This window comes from Haliotis rufescens, unplaced genomic scaffold, assembly GCF_023055435.1.
Source record: "Haliotis rufescens isolate VD_foot unplaced genomic scaffold, xgHalRufe1.0.p SCAF_15, whole genome shotgun sequence".
Classification (NCBI taxonomy): domain Eukaryota; kingdom Metazoa; phylum Mollusca; class Gastropoda; order Lepetellida; family Haliotidae; genus Haliotis; species Haliotis rufescens.
In genome coordinates, this window is record NW_025963835.1 from 2663871 (window position 1) to 2682739 (window position 18869).

General features: G+C 42.6%; 3 protein-coding genes across 5 annotated transcripts in view; 2 read left to right on the top strand and 1 right to left on the bottom strand.

Moving 5' to 3' along the window:
* LOC124134921 (beta-1,3-glucan-binding protein-like) overlaps positions 1–13205 on the bottom strand; it is a 26956-nt gene extending 13751 nt beyond the window's left edge. The window contains exon 1 of one of the 3 annotated variants that reach the window (XM_046500019.2): positions 13136–13205. The gene's annotated coding sequence lies outside the window, so the exon portion shown is untranslated. Of the gene's footprint in view, positions 1–454; positions 601–13135 lie in introns of those variants that run through there. The other 2 variants (XM_046500018.2, XM_046500017.2) reach the window with 2 other exon arrangements.
* LOC124134925 (UDP-glucuronosyltransferase 2C1-like) lies at positions 2081–5235 on the top strand. The gene is made up of 2 exons (XM_046500025.2): positions 2081–2212; positions 3635–5235. Exon 2 carries the CDS (start codon positions 3649–3651, stop codon positions 5200–5202), a length of 1554 nt encoding a protein of 517 aa, XP_046355981.2. The 5' UTR covers positions 2081–2212; positions 3635–3648; the 3' UTR covers positions 5203–5235.
* LOC124134922 (acyl-coenzyme A:6-aminopenicillanic-acid-acyltransferase 40 kDa form-like) lies at positions 5347–18324 on the top strand. Its single transcript, XM_046500020.2, has 2 exons — positions 5347–5466; positions 16619–18324. The coding sequence occupies exon 2, from the start codon at positions 16630–16632 to the stop codon at positions 17746–17748; it is 1119 nt and encodes a 372-aa protein (XP_046355976.2). The 5' UTR covers positions 5347–5466; positions 16619–16629; the 3' UTR covers positions 17749–18324.
* The last annotated feature ends 545 nt before the right edge of the window (positions 18325–18869 follow it).

An 18869-nucleotide genomic window follows, 5' to 3' on the forward strand; every position in this document is an offset into this window, starting at 1 on the left:
TAAGGGGTGGTCGGGTAGCCTAGTGGTGTAGTGGATAGACCGTCTGCCCGGAGAGCCGAAGATCGATGGTTCGTTCCCAGGCCGCATCATACCAAATGGAGTAATGGTACTTGTTGTTTCCATGCCTGGCGCTCGGCATTTAGGGTTAAAAAGGAATGGTCGTCTGTGAGTCAGTATAATATGACATGGTGAATCATCATCTATGTTATTCCTCGGCATGGTATCTCAGTAGGTTAGCACTAAAAACCGTGCAAGTCCAAGCAGACAAGCACGCACACGCACACGCACACGCACACGCACAGCAACAGCATCAGCCTCAGCCTTACACACACACACACACACACACACACACACACACACACACACACACACACACACACACACACACACACATCCATGCACATCGCTGTATATATGCAATAATCCTGAACGCGGCGTTAAACCCTACCCTCACCTCGAGTCTCTTACCACGGTCACGACGTCTTCGGCAGGAGCTAACCGGGGTCTGACAAACAGTTTCCTCGAACAGGTCCTTGTAACCCAGGCGCGGCCATCTTGAAATCCTCTGGAGACTGGAGCAGCAAATATGGACACGTACGACTATGAACATAATGACCTTTGTATATCGCTCGTTCTCGCGTGTTGATCTTGTATAACGAGTTCAGATGAACTGCAACCGTACAGTGTACGGCCTCCATAACCGTAGGAGTGCTGAAAGTCACGTGGTCAGAGTGGAGTGTTGCCAGAACTTTCTGAGAGACGTGAAAGAGTGTACGTTTCCGCGGCAGTCAGCAATATTACGCTATGTCACAGCAATCTGCAAATTATATATGCTGGGTTAACATATGTGAGGTTGATAGCATGGGCACCGATCCCCGCAGTCGGGATACGAAAATGCACTACCAGTCAGGTCGACCGTTATAAGCACCCAATCCTCATCGACTCTTGAATACCCACGGAATAGTGCATAAGCATGGGACTACTAGCCTGGGACCAGTTCGCTGGAAGTAACACAATAGACAGTTTCTTGAGTGAGTGAGTGAGCGAGTGAGTGAGTGAGTGAGTTGGGTTTAACGCAGCTTTTAACATTATTACAGTTATATCAAAGCGTTGACATTGTATGTGTGCACAAATCATATCCTTCTCATGCCTCGCGAATATCCCTCTGATACATGTAGTGAGTACAGCTTATAATAATGCACATCACATTCATATTTCCCTGAAGGAAATATTGTAGCAGCTTGTTCAAATGCTTTGTCCTGAAATTGTCCCCCTAATATTAATATATACCCCAACACGTCAAAGATGGTACTTGTTATTACCCTGTCTGGCGCTCGGTTTTAAGGGGATGAAACAAAGACTGGTCGGCTGAGGGTCACACACACACACACACACACACACACACACACACACACACACACACACACACACACACACACACACAAACACACACAAACACACAAACACAGTAACATCGCAGTGCAGTAACATTGAACGCGACATCTTTAATATAAGGCAATATCAAGAAACGACCTTTTCAATTTAAATTTCGTTTTTGCACCCGATTTGCACTTTTTGCTCTCGACATGCCATTGCTCGTTAATCAGAGTCGCAGGGGACCTAGTCGTGCACACTTTGGACTTTGACTCGTCATACTTCGAGCCGCAGGATGTGTGATAAAAACAGGTCACGTGGTATATATTAATCATTATAGCTATGTAAGCTATAAAAAAATTAAAAAATGTATAAACTCTTTCTACCAGTCACATGTTGTATTAATTAAAATACACGACCTTTCATATTGTGTGGATACCAGCTCATGTTGGGCTGCATGATTGACAGCAGAGATAGCAGACCACGGTTACAATGAACCTATAGTGCATGACACCAAGAAATATACCACGTTCAAGAACCAGAATGCAATCGCCTCCATCGCCATAACATATGGCCATTATTAGAACTGCGGTGAATTGAGTTGAATATCAAAAAGTTGTCAAATTGCGATCCTCCACCCTTATCAGTATAAAACATCACCCACTCTGCTCGCGAACACTCATTTCAATTAATATATCCCGGAAAAAGCTTCTGTTGTATAAATGGTAGGTAACATTGAGCTGGTATTAATATTGCACTGACGAAGCAAGTTTCTTATGACGACACGTGTACTTCAGGCTAGTGCGGTATAAGGACACTATCTCTTGTTTCGAGACGTGTGAGTATAGACGGGCATGTTATCGTTCATGCCATGTACTGTTATTGTTGGAATATTGCTAAAATATTACTCACAGCGGCGTTAAACTATATTCCCTCCCTTTAGATGAGATGATTTCGTTTTGAAATTGACTCAGTATGTTTGATTATGATCAAACTGACAGCATCAACAGAAAAGAATACGCTCTTGCGAAAGGAATTCTTTCTAAAGCTCGACAAGCATGTGATTTAGAGTGAGTGAGTTGGGTTTTACGCCGCTTTTAACAGTATTCCAGTTATATCACGGCGTGTCAGCTTAATGTAGGAGGAAAGCCCGAAGTGGTTGGTGCAGGTCTCAGACGTTTACCACTTCGGTGAAACCCACGAGCACGGGTATGGTGCTGAAACTAAAAACATAATCGGGGCGAACCGGGATTCGAACCCACAATCATAGGTATCTGGCGTGCCCAAGAGACGCAACTCTGCACAGCGAATCGCGGCGCCTTAGACGACTGGGCCACCCGTGTCCCCATGTGATTTCGAATATACTACCAATTTTAAATATCTAATTTTATTTAATTTTAAACTTAGTAGTACGCTTGCGCTACAATACAAATGTATACACTGAAATAACAATAGGTTTATCATTCATTCGTAATTTGTGTTATTGTTTGTTTTGTTTGCTTTTTTTTTTTTTTTTTGGGGGGGGTGTATGTTGGTGTTATTGTGTTTACACCGCAGTCAACAGCTTCATGCAGGCTATAAAATCTAATATATAATATCTCCATTCTATTGCGATATATATCCTGTGCCCATATGTTACCCCAGAATTACGAGATCGACTCGAATGACACGAAGCATATAAAAGCCGCCAGTAAATATTCACTTATTTGTGAGATTAATAATAAAAGAAGCGTCAATGCTTGAGAATAACCAGTCTCGATTTTCCAACGAAACAGATTCCATCAGGCGAAAGGGCAAAACAGCGCTGAAAATTATATGAATGAATCCCTGAAAATAGTCCCGTGAAGATCCGGGGTAGAATAGATCTTCAGCAACCCATGCTTGCCGTAAAAGGCGACAATGCTTGTCGTAAAAGGCGACTAACGGGATCGGCTGGTCAGGCTCGCTGACTTGGTTGATGCATGTCATCGATCCCAATTGCGTGGATCGATGCTCATGATATTAATCACTGGATTGTCTAGTCCAGACTCGATTATTTACAGACCGCCGTCATATAGCTGCAATATTGCTGAGTGCGGCGTTAAACAACAAACCAACCAACCAACCCTGAAAATATATGACACCAGGTGTTCGCGAAAAGATAAGCATAATATGCTAATATAAGCATAATGGAGGATGATAAAGACGATGTTTTTTACTGAGTGAAGCGTTAATCTATATGTAAAATTATCCTTTTATCCTTTAGTAATCACAATTGCAGATGAAGGTGCTACAATGGCGGCATCACCTCTTCTCCTATATTTGCTGGTTACAGCGTGGGGTGCGGAGGCAGAGAAGATCCTGTACCTCACCTTCCCACAGTATAGTCACCTGCAGTCAATGAACTTCGTCATCGACGACCTCCGGCAATACGGACACGAACTATGGACTGCACACCCTGACTATCTATCACCCACAGTCAGGAACTCAAGCCTGAACTTGATCAGAATGAAAGGGCTAGGATCAATGGATGTAAACGAAGAACTGTATTCTGCCTTTGTCAACATTCTTGACCAAAGATGGACTTTTTCAAAATTTCTCGATGAGTTGAGAAACTGGAAACACACTCTGATAAGGATGGTTGATAAAAGGACCCCTCCTATTTCCGCTCTTACGAAAATACGAGAAATTAACCATAAGATTCTTACAGACTCTGAGATGCTTGAAGACATCAAGTGGAAGAAGTTTGATCTGGTCATTGCAAACGGCGACATTGGGCTTCCATACATTATTATTCCATACATACTGGATCTACCGTTTTGTATCCTGGCAAATTCATACGACCCTTGGCGAAGTGGAAATCCAAGTCTTCCTTCATTTATTCCTTATCTTGCTCATGGTGACATTGGCACAGATCACATGACGTTCTTCCAGAGAGTGAAGAACACGTTGGTTTACCTGCTAATGCTGGGCTTGCCACCATTCATCCTTGAAAGCGACGTGACCACTTATGCCCCAGACAATACACAGATGACCTTTACCCAGCTCATGGCCAATGCCAAGCTTTGGATGATTGAACAGGACCTAGTTGCGGACTATCCAAGACCGCTAATGCCAAATACCATTCTAGTGGGGGGTCTATCGGCAAGGGATGCAGGTGTGCTTTTAGGAAGATTCAAAGACTTTTATGATACATCCGATTCCGTGGTCGTCGTGTCATTTGGGGGCAGTGTCAGTTCCCTCACGACGGAGCTGACTGAAAAGCTACGACATGCATTTTCGATGACCAAGTATAATTTTGTATGGAAATCTGATAAACCATCTTGGAACCCGACTAAATGCTTTCTGACGGAATGGATACCACAGAATGACCTTCTCGGCAATCCCAAGACTAAACTATTTATCACCCACGGAGGAAATAATGGTTATTTCGAAAGCTTGTATCATGGTGTGCCAATGTTAGGAGTTCCGATATTTGCAGATCAATATTATAACACTCAAAGATTACAAAACAAGGGCTATGGCTTAGCGTTAGATCTCAACCGAAACTCGGCGGCAGACTTTGCTGATGCCATTACCCACATCGTTGAAAATCCGGTATTTAAAAAGAATGTTTTAAGAGCTTCGAAAATCTTGAGAGATAGACCAATGAATTCTCGACAGCAAATTGCGTATTGGATCGATCACGTGATCAAATATGGTGACACACATATGCGTTCCGTTGGCCTTGACCTACCCTGGTACAAATACCTCTGCATGGACGTGTTGTTGTTTTTGATACTCATCGTGGTGTCTGCTTTTCTCGCTTTAGGTAAACTGATGCGAGCATTAATTTCACGATTACTGTAAATCAACCGAGATCTCATTTTAGCGTTTAAATATTTGAACATGATAAACTGAAAAAAATCCACCATGAACGAGTTTGTTGTAGATTCGAACACGCATTGACTACTTCATTCACTGTAAATGGACTTCATAAGTTATGTCAGAGTGAATTACCTCCCTTCTTCAAATTCACTGGTTGCCCGCAGACAAGTGGGCGTTCATTCAGTTTGGGACCTATATACATCGGCGACATTTACGCCTATCACCAAAGTACATCTAACTTCACAGGTATGTAGCATTTAACATAACATAGATTTCATTCTTTAAAGTATATCTTATTCATACGATGCATGAATAAATATACCAACACGTACATAATGGTTGACTGTTTTAACATTGCAAAACTGCTTCAGCTTTATTGGATTTGTCTTGTCTATGTAATTCAATTTCAATATAGTGGATATTTAAATGTTTAATCTTGAACTAAATGATCTTTTCGGGTAAAAAATGCTTTACTAATTTTAATACTGTTAACCAGTGCTGAAATGGCTGCAGAGACATTTTCGAGTTTAAACTTGTTTTCGAATAAAAAGAACACCATTTCACAGGTTCGTTGGTGTTTTCCCTGGAGTCAGAAAGCATATAATTCTATTATATGGTCTCTGCTGGAGTGCACAATGACCAACTAGACAGTACATATTATTGTAGTATGTAACATTTTAAATTTGATGAAAAGAGAAAGGTTTAAGATAAAATATTCTTATGAAACCCTTATCCGTGTTCCTGACTATTGAAAAAAGAGTTTTAAATTAAAACCGTGTTACATTTTTACAGTGATGGTACACTATCGTCTACTTTGTGGGGATATGTTATTGAACCTTTCGTATCTTCAACAAGACAACTGCTAATAGTGTGTACGTTCGCAATGTTCCTATGAAAGGATTTAACATGTGAGTAACCGATATTTTAAATGTCAAAAAACGAGAAATAAAAATAAATGCTACTGTACTCAGTTATTTTATGCAATTTAACTAAAATCACAGTGACGGCATCCAATCCTGGTCAGCTAAGATATTGAAGTATTTATCACTCATGGCGTAAAGCCTTTGTAAACATAGATGACCCAGATATACTGGACGCAGGGTAGAAAGTACACTGATATCCTGCAATCGTACTAAGCTATGTCGATTGGTAAATCGTAAATGGGGTATAGGCGAGGGTGGTCGTATAGGGGAATCGGGGTGCGGGACCATCTTCACAAAACGATCTTAGCGCAACGACGAACATACTTCCACGTTGGCGTATAGAGTGAGTGAGTTTAGTTTAGCGCCGCTTTGAAGTTTATCAGTTATATCACGGAGTGGAAGCCTGAGGTGATGCGGACGTTTTCCACTCTCGTGAAACCCACGAATTGCAGTACGGTGCTTGATACATCAATGAACGTAATCAGGTAGAAGCTAGGATTCGAACTCGTGACCACCGAGTTTATGGTTGGTTGGTTGGTTTGTTGTTTTACGCCGCACTCAGCAATATTCCAGCTACATGCCGGCAGTCTGTAAATAATCGAGTCTGGACCAGACATTCCAGTGATTAATATCATGAGAATCGATGATCGGGATCGATGACATGCATCAACCAGGTCAGCGAGCCTCACCACCCGATCCCGTTAGTCGCCTTTTACGACAAGCATAGTCACCTTTTACGGCAAGCATGGGTTGCTGAAGACCTATTCTACCCCGGAATCTTCACGGGTCACCGAGTTTATTGAACTATGGAACACAATTATATATAGCCCCCACAGACGCACAAAAACTGTCACAGTCGTTTTGTAACGAGGTGAGTAGTGGTGGTTATCTGTAATATAATATAATATTATGAATATAACCTCACCACCAGATCCCTACTTATTTGCAAGTACAAAGCATTTTCGTGAAGAACCAGCTTAGAATAGGTCCTCAGCAACCCATGTTTGTCTTAAGAGGCGACTATCGACAAGGGGTGGTCAGGCCCGCCGACTTGGTTGATGCATGTCAATTGTGTAGATCTATGCTCATGATGTCAATCAATGGATGGCTGGTCCAGATTCGATTATTACAGACCGCCGTGCTATAGCTGGAATACTTCTGAGTACGGCGTTAAACAACAGACGAACGAGACCCAAAGTAATAAAAGCAAAATACTATTTTGCATCCATGTTGAAGTATACAGCTAATCTCGCTTTGTGCAACGGGCCCTGGCGTGATAGATAAGCTTTGTTGTACAAATATGACCGTGTACGATTGTTGTATTATATCCTGCAACAGCTGGTATAAGGTTATTCATACTCAGTACATCGTCCGATGAATAGACAAATGAATGTTGAATTATAATAGATATGGTTCAAGATAATAAACTTCATAAATAGGAGCCCATACGTGTTATATTGATCGCGCACATGCAGGCCGTGTGAGTGAGTGAGTCGGGGTACCAAATATCAGATATTTCCCGGCGCGTCAACTTAATGTGTGAGTTAAAGTCTGGAAGGTAATTTAAGGTACCGACGTTTACTACAATATCTGAAAAACTATCGGACGTACTCCAGTCAAAGTTGGTATGATATTATTAAACAGTCATACATAACTTGATATTACATTTAAAGACAATCGGTGCATGAATAATAAATCTGTCTATTTAGCTATCATTATATTTCATCAACAACCAGACCTGTTCGTCACGGGTGGAACGAGCATTCATTGAAACAGCCATCTGCATAATGCTACCCCTGCGTCACAGGGCCATACGACACAGTTGAACCAATCAATTCAACTCGAAAGGGTGCACGGGAATCACGCACGTTGAGACGCCAAGCGCAAACACCGTATTCGTGCGTGCGTAATTCCCGTGCGATTGTCTTTAAATGTAATATCCAGTTATGTATGACTGTTTAATAATCTCATACCAACTTTGACTGGAGTAGGTCCGATAGTTTTTCAGATATTGTAGTAAACGTCGGTACCTTAAATTACCTTCCAGACTATAGTTAGGTTTAACTCTGCTTTCAAAGCCTTACAATTATTTAACGGCGTGCCAGCTTGATGATTGGGGAAATCTCACAGTGGCATACACATTTACCACCTTGGTGAATCCTACAAGCTCGGCTATGGTGATGGCAAACCAAGAATAATAATTAGGGTAATCCTAGGATTCGAACCCACGACCATAGGATTGTGGCGCATAAGAGGCAAAAAGGGTGTATATATATCACATATATTGACCTTTATTATCTTCCATTCGGAAGTTGATGTTTACAATTGTTTTCTGGACACAAAAATCGGAGTCTCAATCACGTTCTGTATTCCAGGAGTATCCAATATGGCGACCTCGTTCCCTGTGTTGCACACCAGGGGGAGCTACTACGACGTCGGTTACAGCGTGGGCAGCACCTTCAAGTCCCGCATACAGACATACATAGAATCATCCGCTCTCTTCAATGACACGTTGCTGCCCTTTTACGACACTCGCGAAGGACGCGATTTGGTGGAGACCATTATGACCCTGACGGAGAAGAACTTCCCCAAGTACGTCGACGAAGTCCGAGGAACTGCAGAGGGGGCGGGACTGTCGTTTGAGACGTTGTTCGTCAACAACATGCTGATGGAGATCTACTTCGGCTACTCGAAAAACATACCACGACTTACACGCGAGGACCTTGGATGCAGCACCGTTTATATCAACCGCCCGGATGTAAAGGTCATAGCTCATAACGAAGACTGTGAAGTGCTGGTGAAGCATCTCGGCTACGTCGTCGACGCCACAATAACCGGAGACGACGGTGTTGAAGAGAAGTTCACAAGTCTTTGCTACCCCGGGGCACTTCCGGGTGTATCGATTGGCTGTAACAACCATGGGATGGCATTTTCGATCAATACTGTTGTGGCACCAACGGTTGGAGTGACAACACCAACCAATTTTTTGACAAGAGCGATATTGAGAGCTTCTAGCATTGACGAAGTGAGAGACATCATCACCAATACAGGCGATGGAATATCGACCGGTTGTAACATCAACGTCGGTTCCATAGTGGACACCTCCACTCAGTGGTCAGTTGAAGTCGTGCCCAGAGTGTCCGAATCCAAAGTGTCCATTAAGGAATTACACGAATCGGATGAACCCGAGGAATCTACGTATTTTCACATGAATGAGTATCGTCACATGGACATCAAGGTCGAAACAGCTGCAAGGTCGAGAGCGAGGCTTGACAGAGCAATGTCACTTCCGGTGCCAACTTGCGCAAGGGACGCTAGGAATATTCTAGGCGATGTTGAAAATCAGATACATCCCATTTATCGAACTGTTCGCCCGACAGATGGCGCAACCACAGTGTGCACGGGGATATTTGATCTTCTGAATAAAAGACTCGATTTCTACTTCGATAACCCATCTATGGACATAGAACCATTGTTAACGTTCAATATGGAATGCGAGCGTTAAACTATCGGGAGTCATGCATTCCATCCTGGTTCTTCTGAAGGAGCAGATAAGCCCTATGCTCCCGGACACACTGTTTTCAATTTACCACAGATTTATTTTAGGAACGTCTTGGTTCATCGATACATCGACAAATAACAATAAATTAAATAAAATCTGTTTTTATCCACCAAATTTCTTATATTCATTTTGCTATAGAAGCATAGAATTGTAGCATTGTCGTGTTGTTACAAAACTAGAAACAATTTTACAAATTTTCCAAAGCGCAACATCACGACAATGACTAAAAATGTAGCGTTGTCTCAATACTGCGCTGTGATTTTTTAATTATGACGATTTTTGCTTGGTTTTGGGTGGGTGTGTTTGTTGTTTAACACGACAATTAACAATATTTCAGCTATATGACGGCGGGCTGTAGATAATCCTGTCTGGACCAAACAATAATGTGATTGACATCATGAACATCGATCTACCCAATTGGGATACGATGACATGCATCAACCAAGTCAGCGAGCCTGACCACCCAATCCCGTTAATCTCTTTTTACGATAAGCATGGGTTGCTAAAGACAATGTCCCTTCTACCATTCCATATTTTACAGAGGAAATTATCAATCTGTTAATTGAGACGTTTAACATTTTTTTTAATCTCACTGAAGCACAAAGAAACAAAAGAAGTAAAAGACATGGCACTACAGCATGACTCGAAGACAATAATGATTATTAACCGCACGGTGTGATGGATTTCTTATTCATCAATCCTATATGAATGTTGAAATAACGTTGAAGGCGGCAGAAACAAAACTCATTCACTCACTCGACTCCCCACATGGATATAATATATGAAGCCCAATACGCGTGTCTCCCGCTGAAATATTGCTAAACGTTAGCTTCAGTTATATCTTTGCTTTTTCCTGGGATTTAATCGAAAAAAATGTAAAATGCTTAAAAAAGAATTAAGCTTCAGACTGTTGAAAGATACGATATTGTAAAGAAAGTGTCTTCCAAAACAATGACATTGTTTAAACATTAAGGATTATTGTATGGTGTAGCAGCTCTCATACAAAACTCCCCGCTGTTTTGTGGGTGATCTAGGGCGGCCTCAGTGGCTGACCACGTCGGTCAGGTTTTGTAGGTAGAAGTACTACCTACGTAGGCAGTTGGTACATTAGGAAGTGTTCGTGTCAGTCTTCCTCAAACCACCCACGGTGCTACAAGGGCATATTTACAACTATTTACATAATTACACGTGATGAAAGGCAGACACATAAATACTTGTAGGATATACAACATCTTTTGTTGACAGTAGTGAAAATATTTAGAATTCTTTTAGATAACATTAAGTCTTATAGGACATAACTCAAGTTTACATCGGTCAAATAATACACAACAATCAACAGTTGAGTGGAGGTTCTGAATACCAAAAAACAATTAACAAATTAGGTGAGCGCAGGTTCCGGCTAGTACACACAAAACCTAGCACTCTCCTGCTGGTACACACAAAACCTTTAGGTGAGCGCAGGTTCCTGCTGGTACACACAAAACCTAGCACTTTCCTGCTGGTACACAAAACCTAGCGCAGGTTCTGGCTAGTAAACACAAAACCTAGCGCTGGTCTCGGCTAGTACACACAAAACCTAGCGCTGGTCTCGGCTAGTACACACAAAACCTTGCGCTGGTTCCGGCTAGTACACACAAAACCTTTAGGTGAGCGCAGGTTCCTGCTGGTACACATAAAACCTTTAGGTGAGCGCAGGTTCCTGCTGGTACACACAAAACCTAGCACTTTCCTGCTGGTACACACAAAACCTTTAGGTGAGCGCAGGTTCCTGCTGGTACACACAAAACCTAGCACTTTCCTGCTGGTACACACAAAACCTAGCACTTTCCTGCTGGTACACACAAAACCTTTAGGTGAGCGCAGGTTCCTGCTGGTACACACAAAACCTAGCACTTTCCTGCTGGCAAACACAAAACCTAGCACTTTCCTGCTGGTACAAACAAAACCTGGCACTTTCCTGCTGGCAAACACAAAACCTTTAGGTGAGTGCAGGTTCCTGCTGGTACACACAAAACCTAGCACTTTCCTGCTGGTACACACAAAACCTTTAGGTGAGCGCAGGTTGGGCACGTACACACAAAACCTATGAATTTCCTGCTGGCAAACACAAAACCTTTAGGTGTGCGGAGGTTTCGGCCCCAACACACAAACAATGGACGAGCGAACAGTGGCAAATCCTGCTCGCGGTCGCCCGTTCAGAAGGAATTCCAGACGGAAATGAACATTTATTATCACAGTTAATAATATTGAAAAAGACAATAAACATCATTAAAAACAAATCATTCCGATGACAAACACATTATGTACGTAATGCGTTGGACGTTTGCACGTGAATGTAATATCGTCATGACCGAAAGATATTTGAAATTGGGAGTTTTATATTGTGAGCCTTGACTCGACAATGCTGGCAGATGTGGGATTTAATTTTCGGTAAAAGTAAATAAGTTGGAAGGAAAACCTAACCAATTACAAAAGTCTAATCACGTGTAAGAGAGATGTCGTTTCGTTATATTTCAAGACGGTCTCAATATTATTCTCCCTGTCGACGGGCATCACGATTGAGTATGATTTTACGCCGCCTTTAGCAATATTCCATGGCAGCAATATCTTGGAGGGGACACACATTGTACCCATGTGGGTAATCGAACCCGGGTCTTCAGCGGGACGAGCGAACGCTTTAACCACGAGGCTACCCCCACCACCATGCACCAGAACGAACGTGGTCCGGGCAAACGAGTTTTCACTGTAATAAGTTATGTTTGTTTGTTTGTTTGTTGTTTACCGCCACACTCAGCAATATTCCAGCTGCATGACGGCGGTTATTAAGTAATGAGTTGGTTATTGTGATTTTACTCCACTTTTAGCAAATTTTCAACATTCATAGGGCTGTGGGATAGCAAAGTGGTAAAAGCGTTTGCTAGTCACGAAACAAAAGATGTAACTATTTGTTGGATTCGAACCCCTAATTTCCTCATATCACGCCTGTCACGCAATCTGATCAGAGTTACCTCCCTTCTACAATGGTTTCAATTCGTTGTGGGCGTTCGACCACAGTTAGTCAGCGGCTAAAATACTGTAAAAGGCCTGCTTGAAAACACCTCGTAAATACACGTATAGGTAGGTGTCGCTTAGATTCCTATATTCACAATTAACAGATTGTAAATAATTCCTAGGAATATATGTTAACCCCTTGTATAGATTTAATAAGTTTCAAACTATATTTTCATACGCAGGTTATACATGTTGTGCAGAATATTCTATTTACAAGCAGGATCTGAATGTCGTGACCCAGTTTTAGACAAGCGTTAGACATGAGCTGAGAACTTTTGAGTACTTGAGGTCATGATACCCATGTAGAGATGAGATCTCAAGGAGTAACCGACACAAACACTTCACATAGGACAGATACAACACTGAATAGCGAGCTTACCCTGCTGATAAATGTACCGGGTTAGAATCGATCTTGAGCAACCCAAGAGACGACTGTGCTTGTCGTGAGAGGCGACTAACAGGATCGGGTGATCAGGCTCGCTGACTCAGTTGATGCAGACCGCCTCCGTGGTCTAGTGGTAGAGCGTCCGCCCGGAGAGCGGAAGGTCAGGGGTTCGATCCCCGGCCGCGTCATACCAAAATACGTTAAAAGATGGTACTTGTTGTTACCCGGTCTGGCGCTCGGCATTAAGGGGCTAAAAGAAGGACTGGTCGGCTCGGAGTCAGTATACTGTGTCTGAGTGGGGTATTCATGTTACACATGCGGCATCAGTCCGGACTAGTACAAGCAACCACACAAACACACACACGTACATGCACGTCGCTATATAAGTGCAATAATCTTGGACGCGACGTTAAACCCCATTTCAAATCACCAGTTGATGCATGTCATTGTATCCCATTTGCGTAGATCGATGTTAATTATGCCATTCACTGGATTGTGTGGTCCAGACTCGATTATTTACATACCGCCGTCATATCGGTTGGAGTGTGGCGTTAAACAAATGACTGATATCTGAATATGACTTTCATTAAGTATCATTAAGAATCATTAGATTGATTCTGTCGGAGAGACTTGAGCTTATAACTTACACTGTCACAAATCAACTGCAGTTGTTGCATGTCATGCTTGAGTCATTCACAATGTCTGCAGTTTCACATTGTCAGAATGTCCGATCACAAACAGCGGCCCGTTCAGAGAGATAATTCAGACCTCGATAACGCATTCATTCTGTGTGTATCGGCAGCTGTCTGACTACTGAGTTAACTATATGTAAGCTGGTGTAATATGTTTTAGTATAGTTTCAGTTTCATATCGTTTAACGCCGCACTTAGCAATATTCCGGCTCTATGACGGCGGTCTGTAAATAATCGAGCCTAGACCAGACAATCCAGTGATTGACATCATCAGCCTGGTTCCGCGCAGTTCAGATACGATGACACGCATCAACCAAGTCAGCAAGCCTGACCACCCGATCCCGTTGGTCGCCTCTTGTTTCAGTATATAAAAGACCTGTTTCCTTATACACGTACCACAAGTTGACATTACCGAAACAAATAATACTCACATAATAATAACAGCTATAAAGCGTCAACGCCAGAGAATAACCAGTCTCGGCTATCCGACGAAACTAATTCCAATGTGTGTAGAATGCAGTGAAAAATATATTAATGGATCACTAAAAATCAGTGATGACACTGGGTATTCGCAAAAAGGGTAACTTGCGTTATCCTAACTTTCAAGGATATTTTCAAAACGGAAATATTTTTACTTTGCTCTGAAAACAATAATGTATCATAATATGAAATATACTCCTCAGCTCAAAGATGTACGTGCGTGCCATCCGTCTCGTAATTCGATGTGTAGAGTTGCGTCCCTTAGTAGTGCCGGAACGATGCTCGGCGGTTCGAATCTTATATCGCCCTGATTATATTCGAATTCGTTGGTCTGTCAGCGGCATACCCGTGCTAAGACCTGCGCCCCTTCGTGATAGACAACGTACTAGAAACACTGAAGAAGTTATTATTCCTTACTCACTAGCAGACCGCCTCCGTGGACCAGTGCTAGAACGTCCGCCCGGAGAGCGGAAGGTCCGGGGTTCGATCCCCGGTCGCGTCATACCAAAAGACGTTAATAGATGGCACTTGACGTTACCCTGTCTGGCGCTCGGCGTTAAGGGGCTAAAACATGGACTGGTCGGCTCGGAGTCAGTATACTGTGTCTGAGTGGGGGGCTAGCACTATGAATCGGCATCAGTCCGGACTAGTACAAGCAGACAGACAGACAGACACACACACACACAGACACACACACACACACACACACACACACACACACACACACACACACACACGTCCATGCACGTCGCTATATAAGTGCAATAATCTTGGACACGACGTTAAACCCCATTTCACCTCAGCTTCTCAATAGCACAACCTTAGCTTCAGTCAGCTGATGCGTGACCTACGCTGTTAAGGTTAAAGTCCTCATACTATAGGTAGACCGTTGCCAGATAACCTAGATTTATAGCAGTGGCTAGACACTAGGTAGCCAGCTATATATATCAAGTAATCAGTAACACGATGTTAACGCAGGTATGTTGGAACGCTGTAATTTAGGCCACAACAATTTAAGTATTGGTTTATCGGACCCCATAGGCCTGCAGTTGCCATCACAAAGCAATGATCTGTCACTACTTCCGAACGCTGTCCGATCCTCTTTTTCATACGATCCAAAACACCATATTGAAAACAAGCACGCATGCTCGCACGCTCTCATTCAGGCACGCACGAGCTGTGTTCCCTTGCAATACAAAACAATACTCAGAACTAGACTTATTTTCACTCAAAACTATGACCACATAGTGTGTGAAGCTAACAGAGTAGCGTATTATGTCTCCCAGACCCAAGAGAATATATTGAAAAATGAATAAAAAATTAAGTAACATATAATTTGGCAGAATTTAATCTAGATTACTTTAGCTCTAGGCCTGAAATTAAGCATTGGTCTTGGCTCAATTTGGATTCAATTTGTTATATTTTGTAGATATGAATGTTTAAATAAGATACCTTTATTTCTTGGATTAAATGTTAGTTTAAGAGTAGGGCATCTTACGAATGAGTTAAGAGAGTTAACTGACTTTAAAAGTCCAGTTTCCACCCTTGCCGAACTAGGCTGGAATTCCTGGGCTCGATCGTAGCGCCACCAGTGGCTATTACGAGTTATGTCCTTTCTATGCCTCTCCTATTGACCAATCAGATTCAACCTCTCGTATCACTTGCATTTGCTTCAAACAAAACGGTGGCGCCCAGTCAAGACGATCTGATCGATAATCAAGATCTATATTGTGATAAAACGAGTCTTACATCGCGAGGTGCATCAAATCACGTGAGCACCTTGATTAAAAACATGAAAAGATTTAGAAAATATCTGTTGACAACGAGTTAGCGGTGCACATGCTTTGCAAATCCTGCAGTCGACCGAAATCTGCATGACACTTTACGAACCTACATCACTTTAGGCTTTTTTCTCCCACATCAATCGGACACGCCGTAATGTAACTGAAATACTGTTCAAAGCGGCATTAAACTCTCTCACTCACTCGCTCATGTTGACAAATGCCGGTTTCTAGGTCTCCTAAGGTGTTGCTAATGCTCACTTGAAATTCTCGTTCATTTTTCTCGGCTCTACCGTTACGCAGCATGAACTTGGAGAATTTACTAAGGTTACGGCAGAAATTCTGACGCAAATATAAGGAAATATGAAACGCTTTTTTTCTGTAGGAACCTACTGTGGGTACTACGGTAAATTGTTAGATATGTTTTCTTACGAAAAGTTTGGTTTCATATAATGTCAACCATTGCAATATTGGTCAAACTGCATCAACAATATTTAATTCACAGAAGGAACTCTATTTTCCAGGTATATTCATTATGGCGACCTCGTTCCCAGTGTTGTGCACCAGGGGGAGCTACTACGACGTCGGCTACAGCGTGGGCAGCACCTTCCAGTCCCGCATACAGACATACATTCAGAAGTCCTTTCTACTTCAGGACACGCTGCTGCCCTTTTACGACTCTCGCGAAGGACGAGATTTCGTGGAGGCCATGTTAAGCATGACGGAGAAGAACTTTCCTAAGTACGTCGACGAAGTCCGGGGAACTGCTCAGGGGGCGGGGCTGCCGTTTGAGACGTTGTTCGTTAATGACTTACTTATGGAGATCTACTTCGGCTACAATCAGAAAACGCCACAACTGACAAGAGAGGACCTCGGATGCAGCACCGTTTATATCAACCGCCCGGATGTTAAGGTCATAGGTCATAACGAAGACGGTGAGGACATTGCAAAGACATTCGGCTACGTCGTCGATGCCACAATAACTGGAGACGACGGCGTTGAAGAGAAGTTCACAAGTCTTTGCTACCCCGGGGGACTTCCGGGTGTATCGATTGGTTATAACCACCACGGGATGGCATTCTCGGTCAATAGCCTGGCTGGACCAACCGTTGGCAACACAGCGCCGTCCGACTTTGTACTGAGAGCAGTGTTGAGAGCTTCTAGTATTGACGAAGTGAAGGACATTGTGTCAAATGCAGGTTTTGGATTATCGTCAGGATTTAACATCAACGTCGGTTCCATAGTGGACACCTCCACTCAGTGGTCGGTTGAAGTGGCGCCGAGTGTTTCCGAATCGAAAGTGTCCATTAAGGAAATACACGAATCGGATGACCCCGAGGAGTCGACGTATTTTCACATGAATGAGTTTCGTCACATGGGCATCGAGGTCGAAACAGCTGCAAGGTCGAGAGCGAGGTTTGAAAGGGCAATGTCACTTCCGGTGCCGACTTGCACAAGGGATGTTAGGAATATCCTAGGCGATATTGACAATAAGACTTTTCCGATTTTTCGAACTGTTCGCCCGACAGATGAATATGCCACAGTTTGCACCGGAATGTTTGATTTGCTTGACAAACGATTTGATATTTACCTCGACAATCCATCCAAGGACACAGGACCATTATTGACTTTCAATATGCAATGCGGAGCCTAGTTGTCACATACATAACACCACACTGTAAAAAATGGGTTTAGAATGTAAACACATACAAACATATGTTCGTAATTTAAATATGTTTAGAATTTAAACACGTTTAAACATGTTGAGAATTTATTGGGGAATTAAATCATAAATGGATAATATGTATAATTATATATATTGACATTGTATGTGCAAATCAGATTCACAGGCACTTGCATAACGCATATACCACAAGGACTTATAACGAACTTGGTAAAATGTCAGCATAAAAATGTACAAATAAGCTAAGTTAATGGTGACGTTGACGTTTCTGACGACTACGGCCTCCATAGCACGGGTGGTGGCATGAAGGTCGACAAACCAAGAGAACGTTCGTGTCCCGCCGAGTATTTCCCTCATACAGGAAACGGAAGCTGGCAATGAAAGTATATCTGATTACTACAATCGACCCATATTTAGTTACACATACGCCCCGTGAAGATTCCGGGTTAGAAAAGGTCTTCAGCAACCCATGCTTGCCGTAAAAGGTGACTATGCTTGTCGTAAAAGGCGACTAACGGGATCGGGTGGTCAGGCTCGCTGACTTGGTTGATACATGTCATCGATCCCAATTGCGTGAATCGATGCTCATGATATCAATCACTGGATTGTCTGGTCCAGACTCGATTATTTACAGACCGCCGTCATATAGCTGGAATATTACTGACTGCGGCGTAAAACAACAAACCAAAACAAAAAGTTACACATACACGGCTTCTGTATCCCCATTAAACGATAGAACACATAGAAAGCGCCTTTATCAAAATTACTTACAGTGAATTTCATTGGGTATACGGGACTTTCCCACATTTAGACCCTAAATGCGTTCAACTGTTAAACACAATCCTAAACATGTTCAGACCTAAACATGTCAAAATCAGCGACAAGGAACGCGTTCAGGTTTTTGTTTAAGATCTGAACACATTGTTGTCAGTACGTACGGGTGTTTGGGTCATGGCATGACGTGTTTAAATTTGACAACCACGATACAGTCAAAGGCGTGATCCTATATAAGCAGTCACTAATACATGTTATTGTTAAATTCAATCCGACAACGTTAAAGAATAATCAGTACCGATTATCTGCCGAAATAG

Bases quoted from the DNA above. Each gene is read 5' to 3' on its own strand.
- LOC124134925 (XM_046500025.2), top strand. From the start codon at position 3,649: ATGGCGGCATCACCTCTTCTCCTATATTTGCTGGTTACAGCGTGGGGT.
- LOC124134922 (XM_046500020.2), top strand. From the start codon at position 16,630: ATGGCGACCTCGTTCCCAGTGTTGTGCACCAGGGGGAGCTACTACGAC.